The 26,076-nt window shown below is 41.0% G+C and overlaps 1 protein-coding gene across 5 annotated transcripts in view; it reads right to left on the reverse strand.

Moving 5' to 3' along the window:
• The window catches only part of CELF2 (CUGBP, Elav-like family member 2), a 474,025-nt gene that overhangs the window by 17,121 nt on the left and 430,828 nt on the right, over nt 1-26,076 (reverse strand). For 4 of the 5 annotated variants that reach the window (XM_006891845.1, XM_006891846.1, XM_006891849.1 and 1 more), the window contains one exon: nt 1,997-2,116. In XM_006891845.1, the coding sequence (XP_006891907.1) occupies nt 1,997-2,116 (120 nt within the window). Of the gene's footprint in view, nt 1-1,984; nt 2,117-26,076 lie in introns of all 5 variants that reach the window. The other variant, XM_006891848.1, reaches the window with a different exon arrangement.

A 26,076-nucleotide genomic window follows, 5' to 3' on the forward strand; every position in this document is an offset into this window, starting at 1 on the left:
TTACTTGTAACCAGAAATATTCTTTCCTAATTTTCCTAAGAAATATGAATGCCTGTATTAACCAATGACAAAGGATGAAAGAAAGAAAGAAAGAAAGATACCCACAACACAACCCTACAAGAAACCAAAGATGGATTTAACCCTCTTGTCCTTGCCAGAAGCAAAATGTATATACGACAGACCCCACATAAGAACTAGTCATGGTTTTTATGCCATTCAACAAAGACCCTCTTCAATAATGATGGGAAAATCCCAGCAATGTGCAACAAAACAGGATGGAGAGGAGCTGGACAGCACAGACGAGGAGAGGACGCACACAGAGCAATCATGAGCACGTGCTAAGGAGGACAACCATTCCCACTGGCCTGTTACTTTGCAGACCAAGGACAGACGGGCGATCAAATCAAAGTCCTTGTTTTAGGGGAACTAGGTCCTGGGGCAAGAGAAGCAGCATGGAGAGATGTGTGCAGACACACATCCACAACCTAGGTGAGTGGAGGCCAACTGGGCTCGAGCTTCTGCAGAATAAGGTCAGAAAGAGGAGCTGTACCAGAAACAGAAGTCAAAGCAATCAAGGCTCACACTTGGCTGCTGGCAGAGGTGGAAACTGGAGGTGGTTTTAACTGGAATAGAGCATCATGGCTTGTTACTTGGATATCATTTCATGTACTATTTGCCAATTAGTGCTCATCGTATCTGGAAAGAAAACTGTTCTTTCTTCTTCCGTTTTTTTTTGCCTCTGGTTAGATAAAACTCAGTCTAAGTTTTGGTTTGTTTCTTCCCAGAGAATGTGACTAAAAGAAGCAATAAAACCTGAAATTGTCTATTTCTAAACATTTCCTTACCAAGATTATGAAAGTATCTGAATAAGCTTTAGGTATTTTATTTGTGCGTGTGTGTGTTTAAATAAAATAAATTGTAAGATAATCTGTTTGAGCTTGAAAATTACTTGGGTTCTTTTGCTCTTAAAATATTTTACTGCTTGACTAACCTTTAAAAACAGTTTACTTATTGAATGAGACTTGATATAGGGCAACTGCCTAGGATTCTTTATTAATGCTTAAAACAGATGTGTGGTGGATCCCTGACTGCATGGTAGGTAAGTGCCTCCAAAAGGAAGCTCTTGGCTACTCAAGTGACCAGAGGAAAATGAATTCTGACAAAGGCAATAGTGTCTCCTTTGTGAGCTGAGGATCTGTTTCTCCTACTGAAAGGGGGTCAATACCAAACCCAAGCATTAAATAGGAATTCCCTATACTGATAAAAAAAACAACACACACACACCAAAAAACTGACACAAACAGGCTTAAGGTAAATCCTAGAGCTCCTCATTAAATCCCAATGCTTTAGAACTAAGAGTACTTTTGCAAGCTATCTGACTCAGAAGCTCCTCCAGCCTACCCTGGTGGAGTGATGCCCCTCTGAGAGTCACTGCTGCAGCCTGACCCGTATCTGTGGATGCTTAACAGAGATTCCAGATGATGTGGCTTCCAACTAGGGGCTCCTTGCTACTCAGCAACATTGCCTTTCTTAAGGATTTCTCTTTCTTTTCTCTTCCTCCTATTTAACTGCCATAAGTCTTTGAATTTTAGAAGGAGAAGAGCTCTTTAAGATCATGTGATTTGTCATCCTCAGTTTTCAAATGGGGGCATTAAGGCCCAGAGCCGGAACCTGGACCAGGCTTCCTCTTTCTAGTTCTAGACTTTCCCCATTGCAGCACACTGCCTCTCAGAAGACTACACAAAGAAGACTGAGAAACCTAAGAAGTCTTCATGTTACATGGTTGAAGAGAACCTGAGATGCTGAGTGGTGTGCTGTTCTTACATCTGTGAATGGAGATAGAGCCTTTGCCTTTCAAAGCATGTGCTCCTCCATCCCAAGTTTTAGTTCTCCCCATGGCATATTCTTTTTAGGTCATTTCTGGCTGACCATTTTCTGTAGAGAATTTGGGGGAAGGCTGTCCACCAGAGCAGCGAATACTCACTGTTTATGGTACCTGCTAGTGCATTAATATTATTCAATCCGACAGTGGCTCCAGCCAATCCTTGCAGAGTCCCAAGAGAGGTCAAGGAATTCATGGCTGCACCAGCAGTGGAATTTGGGGTTGAAGCAGCCACTGAAAAACAAAAGGAAGACAGAGGGAAAGGGGGAGAGAAAGCACAAGATAAGTGAAAGGCAACTAGGCTGGGAAGCCATCATCACAGCAGATGGAGCTGGGGAGGCGTTGCATCAGCACACATCCATGCACCTCACTTAAATGTCTGGTGTGAAAGACATACGGGATTGTACTTGTGGCAATTCTCAAAACTGGATTTGGTGCTTTAAAAAGTCATCATAGTTCTGTTTTGCCAGTAGAGCAGTAATGAGCAGGTTCATCAGTGGAAAGTGGGGAACACTGGCAAATGCAGCAGTCTGAAGGGAGGCCTGAACGGCCAATCCTTGTGGGCATGCCAATCTCGCACTGCTCCCCATTCGCAGAACACCTGCCAGTTAAGCCTTCTTAATCCAGTTAAAAAACGAATGGAGCTTGAAGGGTGATGGAGAAATAAAATAGCAATTCTAGCTTTTATTGTTTAGACTTTTCCAAATGTTTTTGTTTTTTTTTTTAAATCATGTGTGGCCTAAGATTTAAGGACTGAGCTGGTGGTGTTGATAGAGAGGGACATGAAATAACCAATTTGGCTCAAATTCTCTCTTAATTCAACTATTTAAAAAAAATAACATTTTTCTTGATCTAGAATTCATGTTTCTTAAAATGCACACCTTTAAAGACTATAATCAATGGTTATTAGTTTTGTCATGGAATTGTATAGCCTTGACCACTATCTAGTTTTTGCATATCATGCCAGAAATAAATCCTATTCAGAAATCATTCCCCATTCTCCTCCCACCACCAACTAGCAATCACTAATTTACTTCCTATCTCTCTGCATTTGCCTATTCTAGATCTTTCATAAGTAGGATCATATGGTATCTGTCTTTCATCTAACATAATGTTTTTAAAGTTACATGTTCTATCCATACACCCATACTTCATTCCTTTTTGGTATTGAATAGTATTTCATCCTATGGGCATACCACATTTTATGTGTACATTTTGGGTTTCTACTTTATTGGCTATTATGAATAATAATGACGTAAACATTTGTGACAAATGTAAAACAATTAACACACTTTTTTGATGGGCATACAGTCTCAATTCTTTTGGTTATATATGACTGCTGGATCATACAATAAATCTACGTTTAGCATTTTGAGTCATTCTCAGACTATATGGCAAAGTGGCTGGTCCCCTATTCAGTTTGCACTTCTGTAAATAATATTTCAATTCTCTTACATTTGTATAGCTTTACAATTTGCTAGTTTTTAAAACATACATTAACTTACTCGATCCTGGGAATGGGTTAAATGGAACTTTAACCATTGCTTATAAAATGATTCTTTTTCTTTTAAGGCATCATAGTAGAAGACACTGTATAGAATGAAAGAAAATATCAAACAAAACTAAAAAGAACATGAAAAAGACCAGCTGTGGCCCTCAGTCGTCTTTCAAATCTGGAACAAAACTCACCTGCACAGCTTAACTTTCAGTCAAACAATGTCACTCACTTTTTCTCACTGCCATCCCAGGCAGTAAATGGCACTGAAGGAGACTGCCCATCTTTCTCTGAGGATCTGCTGGTAGATTTCAATTGCCAGAGAGATGCAACCTTTGGGTTAGCAGCTTAACACCCTATGGTCTATGGCACCAGAGCATCTCTCTGGCAATTCAAATAAGCCACCACCAGAGGCCTGTAAAATGACCACCAGGGAGGCACTCACTTATTAGAATAACCAATAACACAAAGTCAAAACAGCAACATTTGCCCAAGGGTAATGCCCACAAGGTAGGAGGCGGTAAGCTAGACGGACTCATAGAAATAAGAATTACAGGGAGTGGGGGAAAAAAGAGATCTTCATTGTGGGTATTGAAATTGTTGTGTGTTGCTGTTGGTAGGTGCTGCCAAGTTGACTACAATTCATAGTAACCCTATGAACAACGGATCTGAAGCGTGCCCGGTCCTGTTCTTTCTCAACATCTCCAACCTGTGCCAGCCCATTGTTACAGTCACTGTTGTTGCTTGTTGTGTACCATAGAATCAGAACTGGCCCATAGCTGATCTCCAGCAGCTTTTCAGAGGCAGTTAATTGTGTGGGTAGAGACTGCCCATCCTTCTCCTGCGGAGCAGCTGGTGGCCTCGAACCACGTGCCTTCAGGACTGCAGTGCAGCTTCTTGCCATTATTCCTCTCTTCCTCTGACCTTCTACCTTTCCCAGGATGATGACTGGCCCCTCTCATAACATTGCCCAAAATATGTGAGATAAAATTTCACCGTGCTTGCCTCTAAGGAGAACCCTGGTTATACTTTCTCTAACATAGATTTGCTTGCTTTTGGCAGTCCACTCCTCTTCAACACCACAATTCAAAGGCATCAGTGATTCTTCTTTACTCATTATCCAACTTTCAGATGCATAGGAAACACAGGAAAATACCATAACTTGCATCAGTTGGATCTTAGTCTTTAAACTCTGCTCTTTAGCACTTTTAAGAGGTCCTTGGTGGCAGATTTTCTGAATGATTTTTCTCCCCTTGTTACTATGGGTGTTGACTGTGGATCCAAATAAAATGAAATTTGACAATTTCAAATTTTTTTCTCCATCTATCATGAAAATTGAGCCTCCAGCTTGGCACAGTTGGATCCTGAAGGGTAAGTGTTTTTTATTTACTTGAAAGATGGGTGTAAACTGTTGAGGTGTTTCTGATTGTGTTAGCAATCAAGTGTAAGCTGATTAACTGTTTCTGATTTTGTTTACAATCAGCTGTGGGTGGGAAGCCTCTTGTGTAGGCAAACAGGATCTCATGGGTGGGCCTTTATATTTAAAAGTCCATTGACTCCTGGCTTAAAGTAAGGAATACCAGAAGAATGTCTGTTTGTGCATTATTGACTATGCAGAGGTACCTGACTGCGTGGATCATGACAAGCTGTGGCTGACATTGAGAAGAATGGGAATCCCAGAGCACTTGATTGTGCTTATGAGAAACCTATACCTGGACCAGGAGGCTGTTCTGTAAACGGAGCAGGGGAGCACTGCATGGTTTGGAATTGGGAAGGAAATACACCAGCATTATATTCTCTTTCCATACCTATTACATCTATGCTGAGCAAATTATCTGAGAAGATGGACTCTATGAGGAGGAGTGTGGCATCAGAATTGGAGGGAGACTCATCAATAACCCGTTTTAATACAGATGACACAACCTTGCTTACAGAAAGTGAGGAAGGCTTGAAACATTTGTTGCAGAAGATCAAGGAATGTAGCCTTCAGTATGGATTGTATCTCAGTGTCAGGAAAATAAAGATTCTTACCACTGGACCAATAGGGAATGTCATAATGGATGGAGAGGAGACTGAAACGGTCAACAGCTTCATCTAGTTTGGATCCACAATTAACACCCTTGGTATCAACAGTCATGAAATAAGGAGATTCATTGCACTGGGAAAATCTGTAGTTAGGACCTTTCCAAATTATTGAGTAGTAGTGAAGATTATCTAAAAACGACTGGAAAAGCACAGCAGCAGAGAACTGCCAGAAGTCCAGGCTGGGTTTGGAAGGAGTCGTGGTACTAGGGATATTGTAGCTGATGTTAGATGGATCTTAGCTGAAGGCAGGGAATACCAGAGGAATGTCTATCTGTGTTTCATTGATTATGCAAAGGCGTTTGACTGTCTGGATCATAACAAACTGTGGCTGACTCTGAGAAGAATGGGAATCCCAGAACACTTGATCATGCTAATGCGAAACCTATACTTGGACCAAGAGACAGTCATCAGAAGGAAACACTGCATGGTTCAAAATTGGGAAAGGCGTACACCAGGGATGTGTCCTATCTCCACACTTTTTCAACCTGTATGCAGAACATACAGAACATACAGAGGCTGGGCTCTATGAGGAGAAATGTGGGGTCAGGATTGGTGGAAGAGCTATCAACAATTTGCGTTATGCAGATGACACAACCCTACTTGCTGAAACTGAGGAGGACCCGAAGCGCTTGCTGCAGAGGGTCAAGGACTGCAGCCTTCAATATGGATTGAGGCTCAATGTCAAGAAGACAAAGATTCTCACCACTGGACCAACTGGCAGCATCAGGATGGATGGTGAAGAGATTGAGATTGTTTACAGCTTTAGTTTGCTTGACTCCACGGCCAACACTCTTGGCACCAGCAGCCAGGAGATAAAAAAAACCTATTGCGATGGCAAAGTATGCTGGTAGGGACCTCTCCAGGGTACTGAAGAGCAAGGTGTCACGCTGGAGACTAAGGTGCATTTAATACAGGCCATGGTCTTTGCAATCACTTGTTATGCATCAGAGAGTTGGACAATGACTAAAGAGGATAGAAGGAAAATTGATGTCTTTGATCTGTGGTGCTGGAGAAGAGTACTGAATATATCATGGACTGCCAAGAAAACAAACAGATTCATCCTGGAGAGGGTTAAACCAGGCTGCTACTTGGAGGCAAGGATTCTGGGGCTTTGTCTGACATACTGTGGACATGTTGTAAGGAGGGACAGGTCCTTGGAGAGGGACATCATGTTTGGGAGGGTGGAGGGACGGCGCAGGAGGGGAAGACCCTCTATGAGGTGGGGTATTCAGTGAGTGGGGTAATTGGGATGCATGTGTTAGAGGCAATGAGATTGGCACAGGATAGAGCAGGGTTTAGGGCTGTTGTACATAGGGTCACTATGAGTCATAAGTGACTCGACGGCACATAAACAACAACAACAACAACAACAGTGATGTTAATCTGAAAACTGAGGTAAGTCTGATTCAGGCCATACTTTTTCAGAGTACTAGCTATGCATCGGAGCCCTGAACAATGAATAAGGATGACAGAAAAAGAATTGATGACTTTGAGCTGTGATTTTGGAGAAGAGCACTGAACATCCCATGGATGGCCAAGAGAATAAACAGATATGTTTTGGAGAGGGTATAGCCAGAGTGCTCTTTGGAGGCAAGAATGATGAAGTTTTGCCTCACGTACTTTGAACATGTTGTTAGGAGGTGCTATTCCTTGGATAAGGACATGATGTTGGGAAGGGTGGAGGGTCAGTGAAGGAGAAGAAGACCCTCAACCAGGTGGACTGATACGGTGACTGCTGCAATGGGCACTTGTGTGTCAGAAAATGGGAGGATGGCACAGAACAGAATAGGGTTCAGATCTTTTTTTCATAGGGTGGCTATGAGTCATGCTTGACTCGATGGCACCTAACAACAACAAGAACAACAATCATGATATTAGAGAGCTCTGGTAACCTAGTGGGTAAGGAGTTATACTGCCAACCAAAAGGCAAGCATTGTGGGGCCAACCAAAAGGCTGGCAGTTCAAATCCAATAGCTTCGTCTTGGGAGAAAGACAAAATCTCTCCCTATGGCTGGATTCACAGTCTCTGAAAACCCACTGAAGGGTCAGCTATGAATTAGCTCAGACTCAGCAATGTTGAGTGTGACCATGAGACTGCATCTGACATACTTTGGCCATTTTGTCAGAAGAGTTCAATCCTTGCAAAAAAAGACACAATGCTCAGGAAAGTAGAAGGCTAGTAAAAGGGAGGAAGACGCTCAACGAGATGGACTGACACAGTGATTACAGTAGTGGGCTGGCAGACTATGTAGAGACTGTAAAGATGGCACAGGATCACGTAGGGTTTGGATCTGCTGTTCCCACGTTTGCTATGAGATGATTCTATAGCAATTAATGCATTTCGTTTCCCTAATTCTCTCCTCTCCATCCTTCTGTAGCTTCAATTGGATATATGGCATGTGTATTTTATGTCACTTCACCTCTCATATTTTCTATTTCAGTTTCTCAGCTAACCAAATTTGCTCTTAAACTGTATCCAAACAACATTAAACTTATGCACCCAGTAAGTTTTATATTTTATTATTTCTCATTTAGTTAATTAATCAATATACTTGGTCACTTTTGTACAGTCACTTGGTTCTTACTTAGTTTAATATCTTTTTAAATTTCTGTTAACATATTAAATGTGCCTTCTTGTGTGCTGATAATTCCATTATCTGTTAAGTGCTGTTGAGCACAACTCACAGCAGCCCTATGACAACCGGCCTGAACTCTGCCCCATCATGTACCATCCGCATCATCTCTGACACATGCTCATTGTTGAAGTCACCTTGTCAATTCATCTTGTTGGAGCTCTTCCTTTCCTTTGGTGACCTTTCACCTTTCCAAGTATGATATTCTTTTTCAAAGAATAGTCTAACCTAGCCACATGATCAGAATATGGGAGACAAAACTTTACTATCTTTGCCTCCAAGGAGACTCTGGGTGCCCTTTCCCCAAAACATATCTGTTTGCTCTATTGGCAGTCCATGGCATATTTACCACTCTTCTCCAGCACCATAACTCAAAGGCATCAAATTTTCTTCTGTCATCTGTATTCACTGTCTCCTGTCTGATGGGTAGTAGGTGTTTGAGAATACTAGGGCCTGAATTAGGTGCACCATAGTCTTTAAACTGACATCACTGCTCTTCAGCATTTGGGAGTGGTCCCTGACAGCAGACTTGCCCAATGCAATACATCTGATTTCCTGACTGCTGGTACCTAGGGTGTTGATTGTGGATCCAAGCAAAATGAAATAATTGACAGTTCCAGTCCTTTCTTCATCATAAGGTTCACTGTTGATCCTGTGGTGAAGACCATTATTTTAATGATGTGGAGATGTAATCCATATTGAAGGCTGCAGATCTTGATCTATTTTATATCCCCCTCACTTCTAGCAAGCAAGGTTGTATCATATACATAACACAGGTTGTTGATAAGTCTTCCTCCAATCAATCTTGATGTCACATTCCTCTTCATAGAGTCTAGCTTCATGAATTATTTGTTCAGCATACAGACTGAATAGGTATTGAGAAAGGATATAACACTGATGTACATCCGTCCTGATTTTAAGCCATTAAGTATTCCCTTGCTTCTTTTTGGCAGCAGCTTCTTGATATAGGTATAGATTTATCATGAGAATAATTACTTAATCCAAGTATCCCTTTACAAGGCTTCTGATATCTTAGTAGGTCTAATTATACTGAATAAATTTATTTCTGCTGCTGTGTACTCTTGGTGCTTGGTTTCTGTATATATTTTATGATATTTCTATTATGAGGACAAGTATCTTTAAACTTTATTTCTGGCAATTGAATCCTTTCAAGAATGATTTATATGTGGTTCTGCCAGGGGCTAGAGCCAAATACTGGCTGGAGAATACTTTTAAGTTCACGCACTGGGGATTTCCATCACCCAGCAAGAATAACGTTGGGTTACAAACTCATGTAAGTCTGGTTTATTGTTATAAGTCCTCACGGGGCAATTATCGTAGATGTTCTCAGCACCAAGGGAGTTCCAGTGGCACTGTCCATCGGGTGTTGTGCTGCTAACCCAAAGGTTATGCCTCTGGTGGTCTGAATCCATCTTTGACTCCTACAGAGAAAGAAGCAATCTTTTCATGTGAAAATTATAGCCTCAGAAACCCAATGGAGGGTCAGCCATGAGTCAGTTCTGTCTTTATGGCACTGACTTTTAAACATCTCAGCACCATGTTTTGAAATAGACATTTCCCTTTATAGTTCCCTAAAAGACAGTATTACTAGTTTATCCTTATTCTTTAACTTTTTGGGCTCTATAACCATATAGGTTCTTCTATTAGTATATCTTAAGTAGGTCTTGAAATTTGTTTTGTATTCCTTATGCACAGAGAGGCTTTGAAATATAAATTCCAATTTCATCAAGTACCCTTACAGTATGACTTACCTTCAGTGAACTACTTACTTTACTGAGTTTTTAATTCTTTTACTTAGTCACTTATTTATCATAATACCAAATTATAAAGTACTGTTGTGACTGAAATGATTTTTAAAGGTCTTTTTACCCATTTACTAGACAATCTGGTTATGTTCCCCCCACCCCCCAGAAGGAAGATATCTTTGACTAACTTAATTGTCAGAAATGGATTAATCCATCTTATTTGTGATCCTGAGAAACCTATATCTATACCAAGAAGTTGTTGTGCAAGCAGAGCAAGGCAACACTATATGGTTTAAAATGAAGAAAGGCATCTGTTAGGGTTTTATCTTTTCTCCATACCTATTCAATCTGTATTCTGAGCAAGTAATTCGAGTAGCTTGACTCTATGAAGAAGAAGAATGGGGCATCAGGATTGAAGAGCACTCATCAATAGCCTCTGTATGCAGATGACATGACCTTCCTTGCTAAAAGTGAAGAAGACTTGAAACATTTGCTGCAGAAGATCAAACACTGCAGCTTTCAATATGGATTGCATCTCAACATCAAGTAAACAAAAATTCTCACCACTGTAATGATAGGAAACATCTGTCAATAATTTCATCTGACTTGGATTCACAATCAATACACTTGGTACCAGCAACAGGGACTTCTTGAAATTACTGAGGATCAATGATATTAGATATTTGTTTGTTCTCTTGGCAGTTCCCATTATTTTCAGAGTCAGCCACAGTCTGTTATGATCCACACAAACGCCTTTGCATAGTCAATGAAACACAGATATACATTCCTCTGGTATTCCCGGCTTTCAGCCAAGATCCATCTAACATTAGCTACAATATCCCTAGTACTACAACCACTTCTAAACACAGCCTGGACTTCTGGCAGTTCTCTGCTGATGTGTTTGTTCCAGTCGTTTTTGGATAATCTTCAGTAGAATCTTGCTTGCATGTGAAATTAATGAGATTGTTCTATAGTTTCCACACTCTGTTAGGTCAGCCTTCTTTGAGATGGGAACAAATATAGATCTCTTCTAGTCAGTTGGCTAAGTGGTTGTTCTCCAGATTTCTTGGTCAACTTGGTAAGCACATCCAGGGCAGCATCTGTTAGCTAAAATATGTCAATTGGTATACCATTTATTCCTGGGGCCTTATATTTTGCCATTTCTTTCAAAGCAGCCTGAATTTGTTCCTTCATCACCATAGGCTCTTGCTCATATGTTGTTTTATGAAATTCTTCTGTGTCTGCCAATTTCTTTCAATACAGTGACTCAGTATATTCTTTCCATCTTCTTTTAATACCTCCTGGATCATTTAATATTCTACCTAAAGCATCCTTGATTATAGCAACTCAAGGTTTGAATTTGTTCTTCAGTTCTTTGAGCTAAAGAAATGCTGAGTGAGTTCGGCCCTTTTGATTTTCTGACTCCAACTCCTTGCACATTTCATTGTGGATCATAACAAACTGTGGCTGACTCTGAGAAGAATGGGAATCTCACAACACTTGATCGTGCTAATGTAAAACCGATACTTGGACCAGGAGGCAGTCGTCAGAACAGAGCAAGGAAACACTGCATGGCTCAAAATTGGGAAAGGCATACACCAGGGATGTGTCCTATCTCCACACTTTTTCAACCTGTATGCAGAACATACAAAACATACAGAGGCTGGGCTCTATGAGGAGAAATGTGGGGTCAGGATTGGTGGAAGATCTATCAACAATTTGCGTTATGCAGATGACACAACCCTGCTTGCTAAAACTGAGGAGGACCTGAAGCGCGTGCTGCAGAGGGTCAAAGACTGCAGCCTTCAATATGGATTGAGGCTCAATGTCAAGAAGACAAAGATTCTCACCACTGGACCAACTGGCAGCATCAGGATGGATGGTGAAGAGATTGAGATTGTACACAGGTTTAGTTTGCTTGGCTCCACAGTCAACACTCTTGGCACCAGTAGCCAGGAAATTAAAAGACGTATTGTGATGGGAAAGTTACTGAAGAGCAATAGTGTCTCTCTGGAGACTAAGGTGCATCTGATACAGGCCATGATCTTTGTAATCACTTGTTATGCATCAGAGAGTTGGACAATCACTAAGGAGGACAGAAGGAGAAATGATGCCTTTGAGCTGTGGTGCTGGAGAAGAGTATTGAGGGTACCATGGACTGCTAGGAAAAAAAAAACAGATTCATCCTGGAAAGGGTTAAACCAGGCAGCTCCTTGGAGGCAAGGATTCTGAGGCTTTGTCTAACACACTTTGGACATGTGATAAAGAGGGACTGGTCCTTGGAGAGGGACATCATGCTTGGGAGGGTGGAGGGACAGCACAGGAGGGGAAGGCCCTTCATGAGGTGGACTGAGTCAGTGACTGGGGTTATCAGGATGGGTGTATCAGGGACAGTGCAACTGGCACAGGACAGAGCAGAGTTTAGGGCTGTTGTACATAGGGTCGCTATGAGTTGCAAGCACCTCGAAGGCACATAACAACAATTCAACAACAACAACAACTTGGCAGTTCATTCTCAATAGTGATAGGGAGCTCCTAAGAATAGGGAACTCTGTTACTCTCTCTGAGGGAAATGGCTTTATTTGGGAGAGTGTAATCTCAGGATACTTTTGAAAACAATGAAAATTTTGGTAAAGATAAAGAGAATGCTGTTAACTCCATGACAGTAAAATGACAAGCAAGGTAGATGTTTAACAGTGAGAACCAGGGATGGATACCTCTTAAAGAGAAAGTACCTGTGGTGGGGGTGTTTTGGGGAAGAGGATAGGATGGGATGGAGAAGCAGCAGTCCTTCTGGGATCAGAGAGAGAGGTTTAAAGACTATCCTTATAAATAGGCCTGACTTTAACTGAATCATACTCTAGGACGTCAACAGGAGCTCATGAGGATGGCACAAGACAAGGCAGGATTCAGAACCATTGTTCATAGGGTCACTGTTATCCGCAGTTGACTCCACAGCACATAACCACCACAACAGGCAAATCTGTAATAATAGACTACCCAGAAGCTTAACAAGGAAATTAAGGAGCATAATGAAGAGATTCATAGAATCACTTAGAAGAATTACATGCAGAACAACAAAAACATTATAGATGTTACCCACACCTGAAGCCATGCCCTTTGAGGAGTTGACATCAAGAGGCACATTGCAAGGGAAAGGACTTGACTGAACCAGCTTAGTTAATTCAGTAAATAAATAACAAGAAGACTTGGCCTGGAGGTTGGGAGTCACTAAGTTGAATTGACGACACCCAACAACAACAATCATCTGAAATGTTCAGTTTTCAACAAAATATTATGAGACAGGCAAAGAAATAGGAATGTATAGCAAGGAGTTGGAAACAACCTAAGTGCCCATCAACAAACGAATGGCTAGAGAAGCTGTGGTATATTCACACAATGGAATACTATGCTGCATTAAAAAACAAGGAACTCATGCAATATTATTCAAAATGGTTGACTCTGGAGAACATTATGCTGAGTGAAATATCCCAGTCACAAAAGGACAAATATTACATGATGCCACTGTTGTAGAATGGGACTGTCCTTGGGGTTGGGGAGAGACTGAGTAAGATGGGTTCAATAATGTATACTGCACTGAAACAGAGGAGGGAGAGAACCGTTTAAAAGAGAGATATAACTGGGTATTTCTGTCATCATAGGAGACTAGAGCGAGGGCTACATGGTGGAGGGGACCTGGGGGAGGGTTTGTAAAACAATGAAAGAATCTTTTCTTTTACTTTTCCATAATTTTTGGACTCATGTACTTATAACTTGTTTGTCAAATTTGTGTCTTCTAGGTTGCAACACCCCCATGATACATCTTCAAGGATATGAACATGTACAGCCAAGCACAATCAATAAGAGTGCATCTAAATTCCAAAATCAATCTCCATAATAGTCTATGTGTTTCCTACTGCCAAAGGGGCCCTTTAGAGTAGTGAGAGAAGATCTTCACCCTGAAACCCACAGCGTCCCTTTTCAGCAGGAAGTAGCTAAGAGAATACGCCATCCCCTTTTCCTTATGACTCAGGGTGAAGTCTCTCTCAGGGAGGAGTGATAGGGAATGGCAAAGGACACACTGACAAAGGAGATTAATCAGAACTGGCTTTGACAAGCACTGTGGCATTTGGACAAGAACAAACTGGGAGGAGGGTAGAGAGAATAGTGCAACAATGAATGCGTGGAAGCCCAAAATCTCTGTAAATGTTTATGAAAATTAATAAAATATAATTATAGAAAAAAAAAAGAAATAGGAATGTATGCTCCACACAGGTGAGAAAAGTAGGCAATAGAAACTGTCTTTGAGTTTTTGTGTTCGGTGCCATTCAGTGGATTGTGGCTCTCGAAGACTCCATGAACAAGAGATCCAAACCTTGCTCTGTGTTGCATTATCCTCCGGATCTCTGCCATGCATGAGCCCACTATTAAAGTGACTGTGTCAGTCCATCTCAGTCCATCTCATTGAGGGACTTCGTCTCTTTTGCTTACTCTCTCCCTTTCATAGCACATTGTCTCTTTCCAATGTTTGGCCCTGATGACATACCCAAAGTATATGAGACAATTTCACCACCCTTGACTCTAAAGAGCCCAGATACTGTTCACAGAACTAAAGAAAGCCATACCTTAAAAAGGGAATTATGACAATGTTGAATCAAATGAAGAACAACAATAAAGAGGTTAAAACAATTTAAAAAGATACAGCTGGAAATATGGAGTTAAAAATTTAAAAAACAAAAAAATTCACTACTGGGGCTCAACAGTAGGGTTGAGCTGGCAGGAACAGACAGTGAATTTGAAATTAGATTAATAAGGATTATGTAATATGAAGGAAAGGTAATCATCATTATACTTGAGGACAGATTGATAGATTACTCAATCTAAAGAACAGAGAAAATGGAATGAAGAAAATTGAACAGTCTCAGAAAAATCAGGTATACCATTAACTGCAACAACATACATACAATGAAGATATCAGAAGGAAAGAGAGGAGCAGAAAAATATTCATTATAATGATTTAAAATGTTGTACATTAGATGAAAAATAATTTATATATCCAAGAAAAATTAACAAACTCCAAGTAGAAATGTAATGGGATGTATACATATATTTGTCAATAATGGCACAATAGAGTCAAGAAGCAGAGCTACATAGAAGGAACCTGTATTGTGCTGGAATTACATTAATCTGCTAAAACTTCTATCAGGAAGCCAATAGCAACCACTAAGAAAATAACTAGAAAGTGGAAAAAAATCACTAAAGATATTAAATGTTACAGTGGAAAAATATTCACTAATGTAAAATAAAGCAGTAAATGGACGACAGAGGAACAAAAGACATGACAGAGAGAAAAAAATGTGAAATGAGAGGTGTATATATCAACCATATTAATAAAACATCAAATCTAAACAGATTAACAACCCAATCAAAAGGCACAGATTTCCCCCACTAGATTAAAAAAAAAACCCACATCAAACGATATGCTGCCTAAAAGAGGCATGCTTTAGATAAGATACAAAGAACTTTAAGCAAAAGAATGGAAAAAATAAAACAACAATAGGTAAGTTGTAATGGTCACACTATTATTAGATAAGTTAGATTGTAGAGCAATTACAGGTGATATCAAGAAAGGAAATTGGGTAAACTGCTTGCACTGCAATGGACTTTAATATCATTTCATGAAAGTCTCCGTCTTTGTCCCAATGAAATTGCCAACAAGCAATTACAGTGTCAGTGTGCAGTGACTATTATAAAACACTTTTGTTAATGCCTCTGTTTTCCTTTACCTCTTCCTATGCTTAATCCAGGGAGTTCAGGTACCTTAATGGTAAGGAATTGCACTGATAACCCAAAGGTATGCAGCCCTAGTGCCCTGCTGGAGAAAGATGGACAGTCTCCTCCTGTGTGATTTACTGCCTTTGAAAACCTGCTAGAGGGTCAGCTATGAGTCAGTTCTGACTTTGCAGTACACACAACTCCTAATCCAGATCTGAGGGAAGGCAATGGGAAAGATTAGGATTGGGGGTGGGGAGTGGATAGAAAAGAATTGGCAAAGGGAATGAACTATTCCCTTAAAAAGCAGAGGGAATAAATACAAACCAGGAAGAAGGTACCAAAGAGACAAAAATGAATACTGGGATCAGGACACTTTGGCACTTATTTGAAAAAATATAGAAAATATTATTATTATTATTATAAGGGAGATCTCAAGACTTGGCTGCCAGTCACACCAATCATGGAGATGTATGTAACCAAGGAAAAAGTATGTTTATCAGCAGGCAGCACTACCTAATGGCAGACTTGTCATCATACCAATATAGTATCAGAAGTTTCTGGGGACACAAAATATATAAGACCTTAGCACGTTAGCCTCTGCATCTTAAATCTTGCAGAGCTTACTTTCACAGTACAGATGTTATTGTAAGATCTGTAACTCTTGATCCCTCTGATAATTAATGATATTATTACAGTACCATATCAGAGTAGGAAAAGGTTGATGGAGTTTGGTTAGCATGAACATGACAGAGAAATGTAGCAAATGTATGAGGTTGACCCACAGCTAATGAAAAATGAAACATAGTTCTAGGTTGTGGTTAATACTGAGCGATTAGGGCTCAAATGATTTCTCAGTCTCTCCAGACTTCACTTTTATTATTTTCGCTCTGGAGAAAACCATTTTAACTAACTTAAGGGGTTGTGGTGAGGATTAAATGATGTAATACGTTGCTACAGTATCTGCAATTCCTTTGGTGGTTTTTAGATCATCATAAATTACTGGGTAGGGAAGGAACTGAAGAAACAGCCAATATCAGATTTATTTCATAAACCAGGAGAAGAGGAGATTAACTTTTTTTCCTCTTTCTGCCTACACTTCTTCAATTACTGAAGACTACATAGCCACTTCTCTTTTCTCTGCTAGATGGCCCTCTTCCATCTCACTGGAGAATACTGGTAGATTCCAAGTGTCAGACTATAAACACTTTCTGTACCATCTGCACCAGGAACTAGCAGCCCAGACACTGCCTGCCTGTGCTCTCCTAAAGAGAAGTCCAAAGGAGCGGGGAGTAGAACTGTCAGTTGCCTACTTGTAGCAGTTTCCTTCAGTGGGAAGAGAGAAAGGAGCTGACATGTCTCAAGGATGATTCCCCCCCCCCAAATTTTATTGGAGTGGAAGTTTATAAATCATATTGGGTTATTAATCATTCACAGGCATTTTGTTTTGTAACATTAATTACAACTGATTAAATACTTAATTACGATGTCTAACCAAATTAATATTGCCTTTACCTGTACCTGACCTATCTATAAAACCTTCAAAAGTCCATCAAATAGATCTAAAGGAAGAGGTGGCTCAACAAACCACAGTTGTAACGGTTACATGTTGTTGTGTGTCATCAAGTTGGAATCAACTCATCACTGACCTTCCAAGTGGGTTTACAGAGGCAGTAAATCACACAACAGGAGACTGCTCAACTTTCTCTGGTAGAGCAGCTAGTGGTTTTGAACCTTGTGCCTTTGGATTGACAGCACAGTTCCTTTCCACTAAGCCAGCAGCACTTCCTGAATAGCTAGACAGTGAGTCGGAAAGATAATTTGTTGTAGGCACAGATTAACACAAGAGCACTGAGGAAGCATGGGTTTAAGGTGATAGATGAGCTTTAGAAACTATGTGAGTCTATTTTGTTGCTGATAATAAAGAAACAATATGCAAATACCAGGTCCCTTACTTCCTGGCTATTCACTTCAAAAGCCAAGAAGACTTGCTAGAGTGAATAAGATTACATCTTTTTTCTTTCTTATGTTGTTCTTAGGGAGCTCTGGCAGCATATTGGTGAGAATCTGCACTGCAATCCGAATGCCTCGAATTCACCAGCTGCTCCTTGGAAGAAGGAGGGTCAGTCTCCTCCCGTGCAGTTTAATGTCTCCGAAAACTCGCTGGAGGGTCATCTATAGGTTGATTCCGACCTGATAGCACACAACAACAACAACATGCTGATTCAGGTAGCCCTAGTGGCAAGGTTGAGAGGATGAAGAGGAGGAGGACGAAGAATCCAACATGAGACTAAGAAAATGAACTAAGTAACTTAAAATGAGGAGACTCTTTGAAAACTACTTTGAAAATTTACCACAATTTGAGTTTCAGTTGCAAAAGACATCCTACGCCTTTAAGAACCTTTTAAATGAAAACAAAAAAATTTGCATTCAAAGTAAAAGAAACACTCCAATGTGTCACAAATTCTATCTCAATCTAGTACTTCAAGAGTAACTGTTCAACACATGCTCAAAAAAGAAAGAGACTGTTGTCACAATAGACAGGCAAATGAAATGTCAGCAACACATATTTACTGCTTCTGTGTTGGCACACTGGCAAGATTTTGTCTTGACTAAGTGCATTCTGCCCACTTAAAATTCCCTTCAGTCTCTACTGAGAAGTGTATCTATCACTTCTTCACTTAGACTGTTTACAGTGTGACAAAGGAACATTTTAGGAGAAGGGTGTGTGTAGATGCTGGATCCTAACACTCACAGCTCCTCTCTTCCTGGAAAGCTGTCCCACTGAAAAATGAGTTTGTAAAACTAAGCCAAAACAATGAAAATGGAGAAGGGGAAGTGGAGGAAGGGGGAAGCAAAGTCAGCCCCACGTTGTTCAGACATTGGAAGAGATAACTTGTCACATGTAAGCCTGTTCTATTACTCATTCAAAACTATCAACTGGTCCACAGATGTGTTCACTGGCTGGCTAACCAGGAAATAAAAGATCATGCAATTGAAGGCCATGTTCTCATATGGCAAACACAACTCAGTGCCCTTTTGTGATGAGTGTTTGTTTATGTGGGGTTGGAAGCAGTTCTGTGGAAGGGATAAGGGAACACTGGTCGTGACAATGCCCCAACTTTGACCCAGTCATTAAATAATTTTTCTTTCTTACTAGTTTGGTATGTTGCTAGGATGACTCAAATTGAGCGGTCTCCAAATACCAATCCCAATCTTGGGCAAAGGATAAATCTTTGCTTTTTAGAGTTACAGGTAAGTCTTGGATAAACAAAACATTCAGGAGGTCATAGACAGAGTGCTTAGATCTAATCAGAAAAGTGTAGCACTTGGTTGTTGTGTGTTGTTGATTCAATTCCAAATTTCAGAGACCCTGTATGACTGAGCAGAACTTCCCTACAGCTTTTCTTTTGTAATTGTGATTTTATACAGAAAGGATAGGCATTCACTCATTCACTAATATACATTTTCCTCTCACTCTCCCCAGTTCACTTTGTAATGCATGTCTTGTTCCAGATTGTCACTTGCCATACACACAATGTTTAATTATCTATTCCCTTCAGACAGTCTCTGCCTTCTCCTATTCCTGTATGTTGCCGTTGCTGTTAGGTGCTATAGAGTTAAGTATGACTCACAGCAAGAACAAAAGATCTGAACCGTATTCTATCCTGCACAACCTATATTTCTTAACACACAAGAGGCCACTGTAGCAGTCACAGCCTGGCTGAGGGTCTTCCCTTCACCAACCCTCCACCTTCCCAGTATAGAGTTCATTATCTACCCATTCTTTCCCTTCTCCCATGTCCATCCTGTTCTTTTTTTTCAATAACACCTAAAGTTCATTAGATGACAGCACACACAGGAAACACAATTAGTCGAGGAGCCTACTATCTGTTCCCAAAGGGATCATCCTAAGAATTGAGACCCAAGAGGCGAACCCCGGCAGAAGCCTGGTCCACCGCCGTGTCGCTCGCGGTTAAAAGGGCCACCTGCAGCAGACTGGGCCATCCTGGTTTTATAACAGTGCATAATGTTTTACAGAAATTCTTTTTTTCAGCACCGTGTAATATTCCATTGTGTAGCTGTACAGCATTTTTCCTGATTGTTTTTTAGGCACTTGGGCTGCTTCCATCTCCCCTCTATTGCAAATAATGCTGCAGTAAATATAGGTGTGCATATACATCTATGTCATGGCTCTGGTTTCTTTAGAGTATATTACCAGTGGTCGGAGAGCTGAGTCAAATGGTCTTTCTAGTTCCAATGTTTTTGTGAAAGTGTCAGACTATCTTCCATAGTGACTGTACCATTTTTTATTCACCAGCAGTGAATAGGAGTTCCAATCTCTCTACATCCTCACCAGCATTTGCTGATTTGCTGCCCTGTTGAGCTTTGCTATTGTTGATCAATGGAATAGAATTAAGAACCCAGAAATCAACTTACTCACCTATGGTCAACTGATTTTTGACAAGGAGACAAAATCAGTTACGTGGGAAAATGACAGCCTCTTTAACAAATGGTGCTGAGAAAACTGGAAAACCATCTGCAGAAAATTGAAGTCAGACCCATACATGACATGATACAGAGAAACAAACTCAAGATGGATCAGGGACCTAGAAGTAAAACCAAAGGCTATAAAGTTCATCAGAGAAAACTTGGAACAACTCTAAAAGCCCTATTCTATGGTACAAATAGACTTCCAAGAATTAAAAAACCCTTAAAACCAAGAGAAGAGAAAACAGATGAACAGGACTTTCTAAAAATCGATCCCCATGCATATAAAAAAACTTCTCCAAGAGGGTAAAAAAAGGAAACCCACAGAATTGGAAAAAATAATCAGCTATGATATCGGACAAGGGACTCTTATCTAAAATGTACAGGCTGCTTGAGCACCTCAACAAGAAAAAGGCAAACAACCCAATCACTAAATGGGCACAAGAATAGACACTTCACCAAAGAAGAAATTCAGATGGCAAATAAACACATGAAGAAATGTTCAAAATCCCTATCAGAGAGATGTAAATAAAAACAGTGAGAGATCATCTCACCCCAAGCTTTTCAAGGGTGAAATCTTCAGTGAAACAGATCACGAGATCTATTCTCCTGTGGTAACAAATACTTAACCACCATGCCACAAGGACACTGCTTTGCTATATTAGGCTCTAAAAAGAAATAAAATAGTACTAGGTGATTTCCTGAGAGAAAAGTCCCGTATCTCAAACAGCTGTGAGCCAGAGTCACCACCCAGCTGGAACACTTGTTTTCTGCCCCAAACTCCTCTGTTGTTATGGGCTGTTGAGTCAGAACTGACTCATAACTGACCCTCTGATGGGCTTTCAGAGGCTATAAATCACATGGGAGGAAACTGTCCATTTTTCTCCTCATAAACAGCTAGTAGATTCAAACTGCCTGGGTTGACAGTGTAACTCCTTACCGTTAGGCCACTAGCACTCCCTTCAAACTCCGTTAGTGACAACAAATAAGAATAAGTCTTTCACTTCAAACTGAATCCTCCTAACTCCCATGTGAACTTGATAGGGAGTCTTTCTTCCATTTAAAGATGATGAAGTAGAGGTTTCAGAAACTCTAATGGATTTCCCCCCCCCCCAAAGCAGGTACATGGTGGTCCAAGGACTGGCCCCAGCACTCCCCTGGGTGGGCTGATCTTTGATAAGGAGGTCAGACAGCATCTGCCACCTACCAATTTAAGAGTGCGGGGTAAGTGTTATTTGGAAAATGTTGTTAAACTAACTCAAGTAAATGTACCAAAAAATGTTGTTTGTTTCATTCGTTTTCTTTGTCAGCTTACTTGTGCCAGAGTTAAGTCTTTCTTTTCCTTCCCTCATCCTTCCACAGTGGGGGAAAAAAGAAAAAAGAAAGCCCCCTCTGTTACATGATTAAATGGCACATACCCCTTCATTTTTCCTCTCGGAAGGGTGACTAATCTTATTGCTGAAAATGAGAAGGACCAGGGCCGTCTTCCATCAGCGTTCCATCCACTGGGCCATGATCATCAAGGGGATGAACTGAACCACAAGATACTAACGGGTGCTTAATTAAGGACTTCCTGGGTTTAGTTTTCTTTCTAACTGCTCTACAACTGAAAAGTTAATGAAGCTTATTTGAGCCCCAACAGCTATGCTCGGGAAAAGGATAAAATTAATACCATCTTCTGTGTGATATAAGGACTTGACTCCTAACCAAAAGGTTGGTGTGGTTCAAATCTAACCCGGACAGCAGAAGAAATTGGTAATCTACGTCTAAAAGATCAGAGCCATTGAAAACCTTATAGTTTACTCAGAAACACATTGAGTTGCATGAGTTAGGATTGACTAAAAAAAAAATAAATAAAAGTTTGAAGATGGAATTAAAGTTGACAATAAACTGATATGGAAATGATAGTGGATTATCTGGGTGTGTCCCATGCAATCATGAAGTTCCTTCTAAATGAGAGAGAGAAAACTAAGGAGATGTTAATAGCAGAACAACTTGGCCTGATTAATTCTCTTTGAAGACAGAGGGATCCACAAGCCAAACAATGTGGAGGCTTCTAGAAGCTGAAAAGGCAAGGAAATGGATCTGTGTTGTTCTTATGTTTGACAGAACTACAAGATAGTAAATTTATGTTAAGCTACTAAGTTTGTTAATGATAGCAAGAGCCTATGGTGATGAAAGAAGAAGTTCAGGCTGCTTTGAAGGACATGGCCAAAAATAAGGCTTCAGGAATAGATGGTATACCAATTGATATATTTCAGTTAACAGATGCTGCGCTGGACGTGCTCACCAACTTGTGCCAAGAAATCTGGAGAACGACCACTTGGCCAACTGACTGGAAGAGATCTATATTTGTTCCTATCCCAAAGAAAGGCGACCCAACCGAATGTGGAAACTACAGAACAATTTCACTGATTTCACATGCAAGCAAGATTTTACTGAAGATTATCCAAAAACGACTGGAACAGCACATCAACAGAGAACTACCAGAAGTCCAGGCTGGTTTCAGAAGGGGTCGTGGTACTAGAGATATTGTAGCTGATGTTAGATGGATCTTGGCTGAAAGCAGGGAATACCAGAGGAATGTCTATCTGTGCTTCATTGACTATGCAAAGGCATTTGACTGTGTAGATCATAACAAACTGTGGCTGACTCTGAGAAGAATGGGAATCCCTGAACACTTGATTGTTCTAATGCGAAACTTATACTTGGACCAGGAGGCAGTCGTCAGAACAGAGCAAGGGAACACTGCATGGTTCAAAATTGGGAAGGGCGTACGCCAGGGATGCATCCTATCTCCATACCTCTTCAACCTATATGCAGAACAGATTATCCGGGAGGCTGGGCTCTATGAGGAGAAATGTGGGGTCAGGATTGGTGGACGATTTATCAACAATCTGCGTTATGCGGATGACACAACCCTGCTTGCTGAAACTGAGGAGGACCTGAAGCACCTGCTGCAGAGTGTCAAGGACTGCAGCCTGCAATATGGATTGAGGCTCAATGTCAAGAAGACAAAGATTCTCACCACTGGACCAATCGGCAGCATCAGGATGGATGGTGAAGAGATTGAGATTGTACACAGCTTTAGTTTGCTTGGCTCCATAGTCAACAGTCTTGGCACCAGCAGCCAGGAAATTAAAAGGTGCATTGCCATGGGAAAGTCTGCTGTTAGGGACCTCTCCAAAGTGCTGAAGAGCAGTGGTGTCTCTCTGGAGACTAAGGTGCGTCTGATACAGGCCATGGTCTTCGCAATCACCTGTTATGCATCAGAGAGTTGGACAATGACCAAGGAGGATAGAAGGAGAACTGATGATGCCTTTGAGCTGTGGTGCTGGAGAAGAGTACTGAGAATACCATGGGCTGCTAGGAAAACAAATAGATTTGTCCTGGAGAGGGTTAAACCGGGTGGCTCCTTGGAGGCAAGGATTCTGAGGCTCCATCTAACTTACTTCGGACATGTAGTGAGGAGAGACCGGTCCCTGGAGAGGGACATCATGCTTGGGAGGGTGGAGGGACGGCGCAGGAGAGGAAGGCCCTCTATGAGGTGGACTGACTCAGTGACTGGGATAATTGGGATGGGAGTGTCAGAGACAGTGCGACTGGCACAGGACAGAGCGGAGTTTAGGGCTGTTGTACATAGGGTCGCTATGAGTCGCAGGTGACTCGACGGCACATAACAACAACAACAACAACAACTGAGTTTGTAGTAATCTTCCTAACAACAATAGAAAACTAACAGACTTTTAAATTTAGTATTACCAGGAGTAAAGTTCATCATGATGAGAGTTAATATTTACTGAGTGTTTATCTTGTGCCAGCAAGTGTTCCTTGTACACTGTATGAATTAGCACATTTAATCATATAATTATCCTACAAAGGGATTGACACAGTGAATTTCACAATGGGTTCAAGCATATCAGAGACAGTAAGGAAGGTGCAGCACAGGACAAGATTCAGATCTTTTGTTCTTTGGGTAACTGTGAGTTGTAGTTGGCTTGATGGTACATAATAACAATGGCATGCTGCCCAATCTCTTGTGGTTGGTCACACAGCAAAACCAGCCTTACATCCAGTTGCCTGGCTTCAGAGAGCTAATATTATGCTGAGAAGGATCTCAAATTCCTGTTTTGTTTCTGTGGAAGTGGTGAATGTGGAGATTCACTTACAGAGCTTTATATTTGGAGTTACCCAGATTCACCTAGCTAGTTCTATTCTTTGTAAGCTTATAAACCTCATGCCAACTGCTTAGCTGTAGTGTTTTTCTGTAAAATGGAATAATGTGTCCTACTTCTAGTCACTGACATGTGAATCCAGTGGATGGCAACAATGTCTGACACACAGCAGGAGATGGACAGTCATTTGTCAGCTCTGTATGTGAAGGCTGAGAATCTTCTAAATCCAGCCTCCATTCTTTTTACAGTACTTGACCTCATGCTGAAAATCCAACATCCCCACCTCTCTGAAACTTGTAGTGTCTATTATTGGCTTGGTAATTTATGCTCAATCTGCAGCTAGCAGTTTTGAAGATCCAGAAGAGGGTTCAGGCCTGAAAGTCAAGTTGAGTGTGACCAGGCCTGAGTGTCAAATTGATGGTGACCAGACCTGAAAGTCAAGTTGAGGGTGACCAGGCCTGAAAGTCAAGTTCAGTGAGAGATAAATAATTGGGAAATGGGTAATATTTGGCCTAGAGAGATCTAAGAGAGAAGCAGTTAGTTCTTGATATTAAAAGGACACTCTTCATAGTTCAAGAGGCTAGAATTGGGCTCAGTGAGTGAAAGTTGTTAGGAAGCAGATTTTCATTCAGTTTGGAGAATTGTCAGAGGGCTAGATATCTTCTAAGGGAAGCCGAGCTACCTCTGAGGCATGCTGCTCCCTGTTTGTGGAGATATGAAAGTGGAGGCCGTGGAATGGTTCCCTGTCAGAGGCCTTCTGTGGACATGAGGATGGGCTCCTTGCCCTGGGAGGCCCAATACAGCACCTTTGTGAAACGTTCTCATTGTTTCTACTAGAATTGAGCACATGATGGCGACAGGGACTATGAGGACTTTGAGGAGGCAGAATTCGAATGGTGTGAGCAGATCTTTGGTGAAGGTTCACATTTTTATTGCCCTCAGCATAATTTAAGAAGATGAAAACCTCATGTCTATGTAGAGACTACAGAAAACAGATGTAGGTAAACACATGTTTGATAATGCTTAAGAGAGAATATAGCTTCTCTTCCCTAGAATCCACACAGCAGTACCTGCACTTAGTGAAGGAAAATAAAATCCTAAAAGATTGGGGGAGGGAAATCAGAGAGAAAATGACTCCCAAGAGAACCGTCAGAATTTTGTGGTGTTAATTCCCTTTGACCGCATGGCCTGGGGCTGCTGAGATGCTTTGCAGGCGGCTGGGCCAGAACTGTTCTGTCTGTGGTAGGAGGTACCATCTCATTTCACCAGGGGCTCTGGGCAAGGGGTACACAGATTTAATGCGGGAAGGTCCATTTACAAAGTTACCATCTAGGACCTTCTGCGTTAAAATCACTGGACTTTCCTCAGGCCTGCTGAATCCGAACCCCACCTTGTGCATCTCTGGAAGCTGACTTTTAAAAGTCCTCTCTGCACTATTTATGAACACAAAAGCTTAAGAACCACTGGTCTCAGGGTTTATCAAACTCCATCAGGGCTGGGAGTCGATTTTAGTCTGAGGCATGAAAAGTTTTAGATTTTAGTTTGAGATGAAAACTTATGCGGAGAAGCAGGGCTTGGCTCTTTGTAGGGAAGGGAAGGGAACAGTTGCAAGAAAGCGAGAAAACTAGGATTAAAAAAGTATGTAAGATTAGTAAGATATTGTTCTATTCTTTAATATGAAAAGTTCCACCAGAAGACAAACTTACCAAAAAGCAGAAATTTCACTTGCCTTATTTCCTAGAAATGATGATAATGGCTGACACATGTTGTTCTGTGT

Source organism: Elephantulus edwardii, unplaced genomic scaffold (assembly GCF_000299155.1).
Source record: "Elephantulus edwardii isolate Elephantulus edwardi_28Jun2011 unplaced genomic scaffold, EleEdw1.0 scaffold00105, whole genome shotgun sequence".
Classification (NCBI taxonomy): domain Eukaryota; kingdom Metazoa; phylum Chordata; class Mammalia; order Macroscelidea; family Macroscelididae; genus Elephantulus; species Elephantulus edwardii.